Source organism: Typopeltis vanoorti, chromosome 6, assembly GCF_054136105.1.
Source record: "Typopeltis vanoorti isolate ZY-2024b chromosome 6, IOZ_Tvanoo_1.0, whole genome shotgun sequence".
Lineage (NCBI taxonomy): Eukaryota > Metazoa > Arthropoda > Arachnida > Uropygi > Thelyphonidae > Typopeltis > Typopeltis vanoorti.
The window spans coordinates 96,052,841-96,067,592 of record NC_143554.1 but is presented as its reverse complement, the minus strand read 5'-3'; the positions used below and the strand labels follow the sequence as shown (position 1 = coordinate 96,067,592).

Sequence of the window (14,752 nt, the reverse complement as noted above, 5' to 3'; positions counted from 1 at the left end):
AAGCAATCTACTCTTTGTCATCGGCAGTAGTTTTTCGTGTTATCTACAGGTGTGAAGATGGAGATACTGAACGCTATAGAGGAATTTCTCAGTGCCCTCGGAGATGCAACAGCACCGGATTGTGACTCAGGTGAGTTTGGCTGTCCTGTGTACAAATGAGCTAACAAACTAGACAAGCCATAAAAGGCTGAGGTTTCTTTTATTATTATTATTATTTTCTTCCTTTTTTTGTGTGTGTGTCCTATGATCTGGGATTACCCTGGTAGAATGTGTAGAATGTGCCACAGGAACGAATACAATAGTGACTTTAGGTTACGGACTTTACAAGAGAGGCTGATAATGCGAATATATAGTGGAGAGGATTATTTATATAAGTCATTGAGAGTCCGATCATTTTCTAGGACACAGTTAATTGTGTTGACTGTCTTGCTTTTTCTCGTGCACTTCACGCAGGGGCAGGGTCCTGGGGCGTATATTGGCGGTGTTGTAATGCGCTCCAGAGAAGCAGATATGCGGGTACAATTTGAACTCCCTGAAGGCCAACCTTCAGGAACCATAGTGGGAACCATTCCTACTAAACCTAATTTTACGTATCGATTCAATGAGCGACCGCCAGAATTTCATTTAAATGGCACCACTGGAGTTATAACTACAGCAATAGAGCTCGACAGAGAAAGTTTATCAAGTGAGCGTTTTGACCTGGTAGTTTTGAGCAGCCAACCTACATATCCCCTGGAGGTAAGGATTGTGGTTCTTGATATCAACGACAATGCTCCCTTATTTCCTGAGCCAAGTATCGAAGTGTCATTTTCAGAAAGTGCCAACGTTGGAACTAGGGTAATCCTTGATACTGCCACCGATGGAGACGTAGGTATTAATGACGTCACAACCGATTACAAAATAGTATCTGGAAATAATGAAGATGGCAAATTTCGTCTGGTAGTCACCACTAACCCTAGTGGAGAAACTCCTTATCTGCATCTGGAAACAACAGGAAGACTTGATCGTGATATCAAGTCTTTCTACCAATTGAATATTTCGGCTCAAGACGGCGGCTCGCCACCTCGATTTGGCTACTTACAAGTTAATATTAGCGTCCTAGATGTTAACGATAATCCACCAATATTTGACCACAGTGACTATTCGGTGAGTCTCAATGAAAGTGTCCCTCCAGGAACTAGTGTTCTCCAGGTGCGTGCCACCGACAATGATATTGGCGATAATTCCAAGATCACATATTTTCTAAGTGATACCGAAACACAATTTTCCGTTGACCCCCAGACAGGAACTATCTCGACTCAAGAATATTTAAAGTGCCAACAGAACTGTCAAACTCCAAATTCTTGTCCAAAGAGTTGTGTGTTTACAGTGTTTGCAAGAGATCATGGTTCTCCAAGGCAAGATGGTCGAGCTTATGTCACCGTCAACTTACTGGATGCCAATGATCACGATCCTATCATTAAGTTTCGGTTCTTTCCACCAACTGCCAGTTATGCCACAGTGGATGAAAATGCCAAAAATGCATCCGTTGTAGCTGTCGTTAGTGTTGTCGATCACGATGAAGGTTTGAATGGTGATACATGGTTAGAAATCCATGGTGGAAACGAACAGGAACATTTTCGTCTTGAATCAGAACCCGGTTTTGAAATTGTACGAGTGAATGGTGTCCTAGACAGGGAGCAAATTAATAAATATAATCTTACTTTAACAGCGACTGACAGAGGAAATCCACCAAGAAGTTCCACAGCGTTTCTAATTATTCACGTGAATGACGTAAACGATCATGAGCCAGTGTTCGAAAAGAATGACTATTCTGCTGTGTTGAGCGAGCTTGTACCAGTGGGATCGTATGTAGCAGGTATTACAGCAACTGATGAGGACACGGGCGTTAACTCGGACATTTACTATGCTATAGTATCGGGAAACGAGAGACGGTGGTTTGGTATTGACAATCAGACAGGACTTGTGACTACAATTCAAACTCTTAATCGAGAAGAACAGGATTACGTGGAATTAAATATATCAGCGAGAGATGGAGGTCCTAATCCTAAATGGGCGCATACATATCTCAGGATACAGCTTCTGGATGAGAATGATGAATCTCCAGAATTTCCGGAGTTTTATATAAACGTATCAATAGCAGAAAATGCTCCAGAGAACACTCAGTTAACCATATTGTCAGCTGTGGATAATGATTTAGGCACCAATGGGAGTGTTAGTTATGATTTGCATCCGGATACTGATCTTGCATATCCTGGTTATTTTTTTGTGGATTCAACTACAGGACAGGTATCTGTAAGAGTGTCTCTTGACAGAGAAACCAAAGATGAATACATAGTGAAGGCCATAGCTATGGATCACGGCCAACCGCGGCTGACTTCAACTGTCAGTATACATGTGACAGTAATAGACATGAATGACAACAAACCTCATTTCTATCCCAAGTATTATTTCTTCACTGTCAAACAAACTGACTCAGCAGGAACAGCAGTTGGTTCTCTATCTGCAGTGGACTACGACCTAGGTGTGAACGCTGATATTAGGTACTCTATAGTGAGTGGGGGTGATGGTAAATTTGAACTGGATGAAATGACTGGCGTACTGAGGACGAATGTACAGCTTGGAAAACAGCTGAAGTCCAAGTTTGAAATCATAGCTACGGCTCGAAACCCCAACGATCACGAACCTTCTGAACAAGCTACAGTTATCGTGTTTGTATCGGGCAGGGGTCATGGAGGTTGGCAATTTGATAAAAGTCAAGGTTATAATTTCATTTTGCAGGAAGATCCTGAAGGCCAAGAACCTAACATTGGACGTGAAGTCGGTCGAGTATCAGTAGGTCGATCAGCAAGAGTTCAAGGTGTTAAATTTGCAATTGTCATGGGGGATCCTCATGAATGGTTCTCTATAGAAGAAACATCGGGAATCATCAGTACTGTGAGCCGAATTGACCGCGAGGTTAGTGCAGAATGCATATTGCAAGTTGTTGCATATGGATCATCTAGCTATCTCGAAACAACGGTTGAAATAACGATCACAGATATCAACGACTATCCTCCAACCTTTATATCACCACCCACCACTGTGGAAGTCATGGAAGACTGGCCAGTTGACCACGAGGTGTTAGTAGTAAAGGCTACCGATCTAGACTACGGGGTGAATGGCAAAGTTGAATACCAACTATCCAGTGAGACGGATGACACTTTTGTGATAGATAGCAACTCTGGCACGATTTACTTAAATAGAGCTGTACGGAATGAGGCAGGGAATCAATACGAAATTCAAGTGATTGCCAGAGATTCAGGAGTGCCGTCACTGTTTTCTCAGCTCCACGTCACAATATTAGTAAAAGATGTGAATGACCGCACCCCCGTGTTCGACCATTTTTCCTATGAAACGTCAGTACCGGAATCTGCTCACGTGAACGATCGATTCTTCATGCTTCGAGCTACAGATGCCGATAAAGGACGAAATGGGATGGTGTCGTATGAAATAGCGCAGGGAAATGATGAATCTAGATTCGGAATATTTCCTGATGGTTATTTATATGTCAAGCGTCCTCTGGACCATGAAACCCGAGATTATTATGCACTGACAGTTTTGGCCAAAGATAATGGAACTCAGCCAAGAAGTTCGGAGGTCACCATGGTGATTCACATCATAGATGAAAATGACAACCAACCTCAGTTCGACAACCGAACTTTCGTATTTCATTTGCCAGAAAATGAACCTCCAGATACATATGTAGGAAGACTGTCGGCGGAGGATGCGGATAAAGGAAGAAACGCAGAGCTTACATATTCCATAATGACAAATCAAAATGACTTTATGGTGAACCCGAAAACCGGTTTCATCCGCACGCTACAGTATTTTGACAGGGAGCAGCTGATCGAGCTCTCTGGCCATGACTATATCGTTATGGAGGCTGCAGTGGTAGACGGAGGAATCACTAGACTGCGAGATGAAACTAAAATCACTATATATATCACTGACATCAACGACAACGCTCCGCAATTCGTACGCACTCCGTATCATACAGCGGTTTCCGAAGGCGCTCTTGTGGGAATGCAAGCGATACGGGTGAGTGCAGTCGATGCCGATGCGGAGTTGAACGGTAATGTGCTATATTTCATAGCGGACGGAAATGCTGACGGCTGCTTCCACATTGACGAATTCTCTGGTCAGATAACCATAATAAAACCTGTAGACAGAGAACGAACTTCCCGCTATTTGCTGACGGTAGTGGCTCGCGATACGGGACAAGATGTGTCTCACTCAGCTACCGCCACAGTGACAGTGGATGTGTTGGACGAAAATGACAATCCTCCCCAATTCGATGTGCCCTACAAGCACATCAACATCTCCGAAAACACTACGGTGGGCTCGCAGGTATTCCAGTTCTCTGCAGTTGACGCTGACCTTGGCCTCAACAGTGAAGTGACTTTCTCCGTGGCAGCAGGTAACATCAAGGAGACGTTCCGGATCGATCCTATATCCGGGATCCTGTACCTGACTCGACCCCTTGACTACGAAGAAAAAAGTACTTACAGCCTGAACGTGACCGCTAGTGACGGCGGAGCTCCGCGACTCTCATCCACATTACAGTTCACTGTACTGGTACAAGACATAAACGACAATCCTCCACGCTTCTCCAGTACGGCTGTGGTTCGACAGATTGACGAGAACATCCCCGTAAAAACTGCCGTTGTCACGTTGAATGCCCAAGACCGCGACTCTGGGATCAATGGAAAAGTTGTGTTTAGGATTTCCGAACAGGATCCACCAGGAAAGCATTTTGCTATCCAACCAGATACTGGTGTCATTTACACCACGCAGCCTATTGATCGTGAATATAGCGACACCTTCCGGATAACAGTTGTAGCCACTGATCAAGCAAATCCGAAAAGTACAAGGCTATCTGCCGAAAAAACAGTGACGATTATTGTCGAAGACATTAATGACAACGCTCCAACATTTGTGTCCATGGATTCCGGTGTATTACCAGCTGGATCAGAAAGAGGATATATCGTCATGACTCTCTCCGCTATTGATCCTGACGCGAATAACAACGGAATGGTGGCCTATGACTTGGAAGGAGAAGAAACAGGGTTATTTGCGGTGGACAGAACTACGGGTGACGTTTACCTTACTCAGGCTGTTGAGAAGCCAGCCGTGGCGTACACATTCACTGTCAAAGCAACTGATCAAGCTGTCGTTTCACTGCGCAAGACCTCAAGAAATAAAGTCACTGTTATTGGTACAGGAGGCGACGGTCCTATGTTTACTGCTCCTGAGTACTCAGGTTCGGTGCTGGAAAACAAACCTGCTGGAACAAACGTATTAAGTGTCCGTGCACAGATCACAAACAGCCAATCAGACAGGCAAGTACATTATTTTTTAACAACTGTGTACTCTGATGGGGCGCTTCAAAATCGCGTATTCGCCATCAATCGTTATAGTGGAGTGATATCAACAACTACGGTACTGGACAGAGAAAATGGTGCACAAGTATATGAAATGGATGTATATGCTGTAGACAGTACGGCTACTTCACCAAAGACGTCGAAAGCAAAGGTAAGGCAGCTTTTTATTATTATTATTATTATTATTATTATTATTATTATTACTAATGCTTATTTCATTTTACGATTCCATACCACAATATAAAGCACTTAATAAAAGTACCATATATTTAACCAATGAGTAATAGGCAAAAGACTGACATAAATAGAATTGACATATTACGACTCTCCTGCAACATGAATTCTTATTATTTAATGCAGTCACGTGGTTTTTGATAGAATGAACATTGTTATAAGTACATGGAGGATGCAAGTTAATTAACTGACTTTCTCTTACTTACACTGGACGAATCAACGTCAAGTAGGAGGTCTAAGGGGATGTGGCCTGCGTTCTTCCCCCCTTTAATCAGATTACTTAAATAATCATACCTGAATGTCTACTACAGCGGGGACGGTGATTATGTTCAGTCTTTTTGGATTTTTTTTTCTTCTTTCTTTCGTTCGCTCTTTCTTGCTTACTTTTCTGAAGTACGAGGAGCTATGAAATCAATTTTGATATTAAGCCTTGAACTTCAGTTCAAGGTTAATATCAAATGATGTATTAATAATATAAATGAGTTGTTTAGACTGCGTTATTTTCTGTTCTAGGAATAATAAAATAAATTGGTTGATATTTACATAGCGTCTGTTAATACGTATTCGTTACTTACGAACTTATAAATACTCGTCATTCTGGACCTACATCTGCTAATATTATGGACGACACGAGATTGTATTTGCTGGGATTTAAGACGTGAAAAGAAGGGGGGGGGGGGCGAAGAGTAAGCGAAGTTCCAATACTCGGTCGCTATACTGCATATAGCCTGTACGATTCTGATATTCGTTATCACAAAATTTACTATATCTCTATAGAATTCTATATAATATGAAACTGGTTATCTAACTCTGCTATACAATTAGCTGGTAGTCACGATTTGAATCCCCACAAATTCTTAATCGTTCTAATTTAATTGGTTATTCTTAAAGGCAGGTTTATAACTTCTAGATACCGATTCTATTTAAGACATTAAAATAGTTAAAAAGAAGAATATTCTGCAAGAATATCAAGAGATGAACTGTGATTAAAAAAACAGTTGTTAATATGTGTGACTCAAAGTTTACTACATTGCAAATAGAGTATATACGAGTATTTTACAAATCAAACTTTCATTCTCTTTTCTCAAGATCATAAAACATACCAGCAAATCGACATCTTTTTCCCGTTGTAAGTTAGTCCCTCCCCACAAAAAATTTATTGAATGAAAGATAAGTGTTCCAAGTAGTTGTTGTGAATTTATATATCCGCCTATTTACTTCGCATCTGAGACGTGGTTTAAAACAGGAGTCAGCTGTGATAAGTTAAAACGACAGAACTGATGTCCTGCGAAAATGGATAATTATTTTCAAAAAACAAAACAAAAAGTTCTTTCGTATTTGAAGCATATTTGACAAAAGTGATAGGCTAGTATGAATGTCATTAGAGTTTCCTCTGGAAGCATTCGGATTGCTTTGAAGTTATGATTCCAGTTACGAATAAATCACTTAGTGACGTAAACGTTTCAAATTCAGTTGTTAGAGTTGACTGCAGAACAGCTGATCCTGAGAGTGATATGCGAAAAATAAACAGAAAAGAAGGGCGGAGACAGAAATATTTCGCTTCGTTTTCCGCCTTTGGAATCAGATTTGTGTAAGGGGGTCAAGGGTGATTATGAAAAATTTGGTTTCTTAGGGATAACAGAGTGACAGCCCACCTTGTGCTCATAGCTGAAGCCTGACCTACATTCCCCCACCTCCACTGTTATCCTAACAACTCACACGATCACGGACCACTTATTAAGCTAAAGTGGAGCGTCTGGTATGTTGTTATACAAACTATTATCTCAGCTTGCCACCGCTACTTTGTTTTCACCTTAATTGACGTATCCCCGAAAGTTATCAAAAAATCAAGGCACTCCAAGGAAATTAGCGCAGTCCTGCCTACCACAAGGCGTGCACTAAGGAAATGCATACTTTAAACAGGACTACATGGAACTTTAAACAGGACTACATGGATAGTCGCGTGCTAGATAAGGTTAAAAGCAGGATACTTCTCTCTCTTTCTGACTGACAACCCGCTACTTTTTTTTTTTATTTATTTCCACAAGCAAGACGATGCAGAAAAAAATATTCAGTGCACTTCTTTTTCTTATATATATATATATAATGTAATATGTGTCTCAACTCGTTATAATATCTTTGGTGAGTATTATTACACTAAAATAAGGTAAGATAAAAAATAATAATAATAAATGATTTACTATTATACAAACAATATTATTCCCCTACAAATTTATATATACTATAAATGTTACCTATGACCTTCAGATATATTTTTATGATTGTGAATCTTTACTGAAACAATAGCTGCACACAGGGACACGCCAAGGGTATTTGCCGCCTGGGTGCAAACTTTTATCGGCCGCCCCTAATACTGCATTGTATAATTTAAATTAGATATTAGCTACATAAAATGTCGCCCTATCAATGTTGTCGCCCGGGTGCGGTGCACCCCTTGCAATCTCGGGTTGGCGCGGCCCTGGCTGCACAGTCTAACAGTTTGATATATGCTGTTGTCATAGACTTGTTCTTTCATGGAATTTAATATACTCTGTGTTGTCTATATATAATGTACTACTATGCAAGTGAAGTACCAGCCTACTAATGATGAGCGGGGAGAAAAACAGTGTTCGGAGAGAGAGAGAGGTGTAATCAGTCTTTCTGCGAATGTTCAGCTGAATTTCCTTATTGTTCAAACAGTCAATAATTAAGCAGCGACAGAGCCATTTGAGATCCAAACAAAAGACTAAATTAAATACTGTGTTATATCACTGTAGACCCAAAACTTTATGTGTCTATACATGGAAGTAATCGAATACAATGTTCCCAATTTTATAACAAGTTCACAGAAAAAAAATTGTTTTATTTTTAAAAAATCATAATTTTGATATTTCGATAGCTATGTAATAGCATTTATAATGATCTACCTACGTTTTAGGAGTTACTGTAATAAAAGGTGCAATTCATCAGAGGAACCCGCATATAGACTTTAATCCCTCCCACGAATTACATCGAAGTTTTCAGACCTAAAACAGTAGCAAAAAAAAGGGATTGCTTTAGAGAGAGATTTTTAGAAACATTTCGTAGAAATCTTGCATGTTGATAAATTCAACATACAAGATTTAGATTCAACATATAAGATTTTAGCCATTGATGACAAGAAATTCTTGTCTTCAATAGCCAAAATGCGTAAAATACCGCAGGTTGACTAGAACAGGTTTTCTTAACAAATGCGCGACTTGCAGGTGTAGGAACAAAATTGCAAAACATATACCCTTTTTATACCGAAAGGTCTTCGTTGCTACTTGATCTAGATCATGCAATACAAAATACAGTATACATGTCACAAAAGACCAATATAATATCCACGAGAAGTTCTTAAGCTAGCCAGGTTGTTTGCAGTGATTTGTTTATTGTTGCATATTTATTTGTGAGTTGAATATATGCATTTCATCTAGATTTAGCTTAGTTCTGATTTATCATGACTATTTTGATTCTTCGTCCTCTTCCTCGTAATTAGTAAGAATCCAAACAGTAAGAATCACATTTATCATTTTTATACAGGCTTATTCAGGGAGGGGAGGTCTCCTCGAGGCAGGAAACGGGCCTTTTACAGATCACACGATGCCTAAACATTTATCATATCTCTCTAGAAAAATATTCACTGACGATACTCTCACAATATCCACTTGTAGCTCATTTCACACTATGAGAAAAACCAGATCTCACATGTTTTCTAACCACACCCTTACTGAGTCCAACGATGACCCTTAGCTGTCATGAGGTATAACATCTAACTTGTGTCTATACTGTAAATCCCATAAACAACCAAATTTTTATCATCCTCTATCTATTACACAAATTTTGAAGACCACATTCCTTCAATCTGTCCTCATATGCGCATGCCAGCTATTATGTTGGTTATCCACCCCTGGATCTTTTCAACTATCTCCCCCATCTCCTCTGAACCCAGATGACAATATTTGAGCATAGCAGTCATGATGTGGTCTTATTACAAGCCAGCCTTGTACAGCGGAAGAATAACCTCCTTACATCTACCAAGTTAGCGTCTTAGTGTCCTTTTCAACAATGATATTATCCCATGTGATGACTTAACCACCTTAGCAATATCGTTAAATTTATGCATCTTTCTTATACATACAGGCATTTGATAACCAATACCATCGATTTTAGAATGATGGTATTATCTTTAATATTGTAGAAACAAACGTTAGCAACAATATGCGCAGCGCAACTTATATCTGAAAAGAGTAATGAATCGAATATAGTGACTATATCTTAAGCTATATTTTATAGGTATACATATATAACAACGAAACTGCTACTGGCAGATTTATCGACAAACAATCTTGGTAAAAGAACAAAATAATCAGGAAATGATATTTCTTTTTATATATACATTTAAAATATTATTAAGGCAATAAGCAGATAATGGATCATACGCAAAGAAATTATGATTACTTTACACCTTCATGGAGTCTCATCTTGGGAGGCCACTTCATCTCCACAATCCGCCCAGCTCCATTCCTTTCATTATACATTTCTCTGTGTTAAATACGCATGTGTTTTCCGGCTAGTTGATCTATTTTTGCCAATGGGAAAAACACCACCGCCTTCATACGAGACCGATTAACTCATTTTCAACTGAAAAATGTCCTTATGTCATGGCGTGATTTCTAAAGTTTCACTAATATGATACAGTTTTTACATTTTCTTTTGAAAGGCAGATTAAATTAATGTGACACCTTTAATGATGACCCTCACACATACGCACACAGAAAACTTCGCTGGACACAATTCATAACTAGTAACAACATATTTAACCCAAAATCCACCAGCAAAAAAGTTATCCAGTATTTTCTTAGTTAATATTTAAAACATTAAATTTTAAAAGTATTCATTAAATTGTTGAACATTACCAAGTTGAATCATTTGGTCAAGTACGGACTAAGGATAATTATATATCAAATGTTACTTTAAAAGTTTATGGTATCCACACATAAAAATTACCTTAGAATGATGTAATAATTGAGACCGATGAAGTTTTAAAATAAAAGTGAAAATAAACAAAATAACTTGAGTAGTAAGCTAAACTTTCAGCATTGATTGATGAAGATAACAGACATAATGATGAGTGAAATATGAAAAAGAAAGGTTGGCTATTTAACAGGTATGAAATATATATTGTGAAATATTGGATTTCATTTCAGTAATTATACAGCCTTAATCAATTAGCTAGACAATCTCGACACATTTCAGATATCGTTACTGAAAAAATACAAGGCGAATTTTTGAAATAAATTTAAACACTTAACTCAATAATCAAGAAGCAGCATCTTTTCTGGTTATAATATCTGTTATATCATAATAAATTTTATACCAATAATTATTGAATCTATAGAGCAATAGCTTGGCTCGCGCTCCAAACACATTTAAGCTACAAAATGCAAAATGAAAGTACTTAATGATTATCAATATAATGACAAAGATATTTTCACACTAATGCCATCGAAACACAGGTCTGCTCAACTGACTTCCTCATTATATTTAGAACTATATTACAGGTTTCGATTTACAATAAGTCTTCTGTACCTATTCTTTACTACTCTCCTTCTATACCTAACGGGCCGTATTACTCAGCTCATTTTTATTAAAGAATTTTACTAACATTTATTTTAAAATTTTCGGGATTTATTTAATTCTATAAATAAGACAGGAGCTCTATAATATACACAAGGAAGCTAGCTGACCTTGTATACCGTATTCAAAAAAAAAAAATCCTTAACATCAAAAACAGAAATATCTACACGGACGCATTTTTGCTTTTCACCACTAATTGGATTAGACAACTAATGTCAGGATGTGGTCTAAGATATAAGGTAAAACATTGAAATAAACTGTCAGAAAAAATAAAGTTATCAACTTAATTACATTATAATTATAACTTTTATAAATATTATTATCTTTTATAAGCGTATATTGGAATATACTAAATATACCATTACTCATGTTAGTAATTATCAGATATTGTCCTATTGAAAATATGAATAATATGCGATGGATTTTCACTGTAAATAATTAATTCAAATCATTACACATATTCGAAATCGAGAAATGTAAAAATGCATAGAATCAGATCTCTAAGATCACTCGAATAATATAGATACAGATATTTCCAAGCTAGAAGAAACTTCTTTCCAAGACGAAGCAACATTTGTGATTCCTAAAAATGCAAATATGTAAATACAAATATTTGCATAATTTAAAAACAACTAGGGATGAGCGCATGATATCTTAGCTTGCCTTCATGTCAAATTCTGAAACGGAAAATATTACAAAAGAAATGAAATTGTGGAAGAACCACTTAAAAAAGTAAAGTAACAGGATGGTATCATACAAATAAAGTTTGAATCAATGCTCTACCTACTTATACTCCTCGCTGTAGCACATAAGGCTGAGATCCATCTTCTCCAATTACCCTGTGTTTCGCACTTAATTCTGCATCTCTCTCTCTCTCTCTCTCTCTCTCTCTCTCTCTCTCTCTCTCTCTCCAGCTTTCTCAACCAGCTATCTTTCATTCTTTCATCTTTCATTCTGATATTCTTTGCCAAGTTAGTTTAAGCCTTCCACTTTTCTTTCCCAGGTCTATGCCAAAGCTACCTTGGTCAGGCAGTGTATTTATTATACTTTCTGACTGAAATAGTAGAAGACTACAGCAAAGTGCTAGAAGAGAAATTTATGCAAAAAATTAGGGAGACATCAAAATGATATTGATTTTTTGTTTCTGCGGGATGTTTTTAAGACCTAAAAGACAACATGCAACAGAAACAAAAAATCAATATCATTTTGATAGGGTAGAATGTTAATAGACAATATACATAACTGGTCCCAATATATAAGAGAAAACTTATATAAATCACCGAAATGTCGATGTTTATCGTCTCATAAAAATGGTTAAAAGATGACGCACTCACTTTCAGTACGAGTGGCGACAATAAACATCCAGAAGAGTTACCACAGAGTTTAAAATATATCACAGAAGAGTGGAAAAGACAAGTGGTCAGCTAAATCCAGAGAGTTATCTTTTCTGCAAAGATAAAGAGGGTCAGAACAAAAGAGAAAGAACTTTTTTTTTTCATCAAAGATCAAAAATCGCGTCAATCTGGCATACTGAACAGGAGAAACCATATGTACAATATTGCATTTTCCCAGAAATGCTTAAGTGCTAAAGCGAATTGGGGGGGATCATTCACCGCATTCCTTCACATCTATTAAAAATAATAAACAAAAATAAGATATATTACCATAATATGAAAGATAAAACCTAAATTATAATTTAATGAAGAAAATTATAAAAATTCAATCAGTATGTATATATATATTTTTTATTTATTTTAATTTTTTTTTCCAGCGTCGTAAAGCAAACATGAAATTTTTTCTTTTGCTGAAAAGCACAAAATCACAACTCTTCCTTAAGTCTTGATTCTTTTTATGACTTTTAATTCAAACCTAATCTTTCAACTCCACATCGCGTGGGATTCTGCTATATACGCGCGCTTGTGTGTGTGTGTGTGTGTGTGTGTGTGTGTGTGTGTGTGTGTGTGTGTGTGTGTGTGTGTGTGTGTGTGTGTGTGTGTGTGTGTGTGTGTGTGTTAAATGAAAAAAAAAAGCAACCCGGAATCCCAGTGGAATCAGAACCATTTTATTTTACTCATTTACTAGACTATATATCCAGCTGGGTGTTTATTTATAATGGCATCAAAATAAGCCGCGGATTCCCCATCTCGAGTGCGAAACTCTTATACACAAGTCACATGAGAATATTATGAATTAGATATACTAACATTTCTGAAGTGAAGACAAAATGATATCACTTATGTAAAATTATTTAATATCACGTAAATCGAAATCCTACAGTATTACATATCTACCTCTGAAAGTGATAGCTGCTTTCAAGTTGATAATGCAGCTGTTTGTCAGTGGTTTGAAAAAAAAAGATGAAGTCAATCGTCTTCCCTGTCAACCCAACTGTAGCACGCATCAGAACCCGGTATAAAGAGTATTGAGTGTGCATCCCTCAGTCACTTTTTCAGGACTTGGAATCTTTGCTACAGGAAAGGCTTCGTTAATTAAAGTCTTTCATTTCAAGAAGAATTTGATTTCCACTTGTTAAGGCCAGTGAAGTGTTACATAAAACTGAAATAGAGTTTATAATTTTCGGACAGTAGTGTATATTCAAAGGATGAATTAATTTCAAATGTATTCATATGCAGCTGCAAAATGTCACTCTTCTTTCTTTTGAGCACAAGAAGAAAAAATATTAAAAGAAATGGCCACATTATTATTTTTCCCTTGTTCTTTCTACCGTTTTCTTTCGAATTACATTGTATTCATTAGTCAATTTCGGAGAATATCAACTACAGAACAAAGTAGTACTAACTGTAAACAAACCAACTAAAAGCAAAGAAAGCAGGGAGTAGTGAATGCACAATAACGAAAATTCTTCATAATCTGACTTCATAAAACAGAATGAGTCAATTTTATAAAGAACTGTTGTCCACTCGTTTAAGTAAGACTCTATTCATTTCTCTCTCTCTCTCTCTCTCTCTCTTTTATTTATATATATATATATATATATATATATATAATATGGATTATTAGTTTTACATCTGGTGCTGGTGGAATTTCTAAAGAACTTTAATTTCTATACTTTTGAATTCTTTTGCTATCTTTGTTCTGAGTTACGTGTTTCGCTTTCAGTTTGATATAATGTTATTTTTGTATGATGGTTAGTTAGTAAGTTTAGTGAATGTAAAGCTACCTAGCATTACCAGCCTGGAAGGCTAATATATCTAGAAATATGGAATACTAAAAATAGCTTTAAAGTAGGGAAAAATAGAATCTACAAATCAACTGTTTACAATAACTTAGTATTTCTGATGAATACGGTTCATGCTAACCAAAAACCATCTTTAAAAAAAAAAGGAACGTTATGCTTCAAAAAGTTGATGATGATTATAATGTTAGGTTAGCTCTATATTCATATGCCTTTCTAACCAAATCATTAAAAAAGG

General features: G+C 37.2%; 1 protein-coding gene across 1 annotated transcript in view; it reads left to right on the top strand.

Moving 5' to 3' along the window:
* The first annotated feature begins 339 nt into the window (after window positions 1-339).
* The window catches only part of LOC150105726 (cadherin-related tumor suppressor-like), a 75,266-nt gene continuing 60,853 nt past the window's right edge, over window positions 340-14,752 (top strand). Inside the window, exon 1 of the mRNA XM_090394541.1 lies at window positions 340-5,574. Within this exon, the coding sequence (XP_090250667.1) occupies window positions 340-5,574 (5,235 nt within the window). The remainder of the gene's footprint in view (window positions 5,575-14,752) is intronic.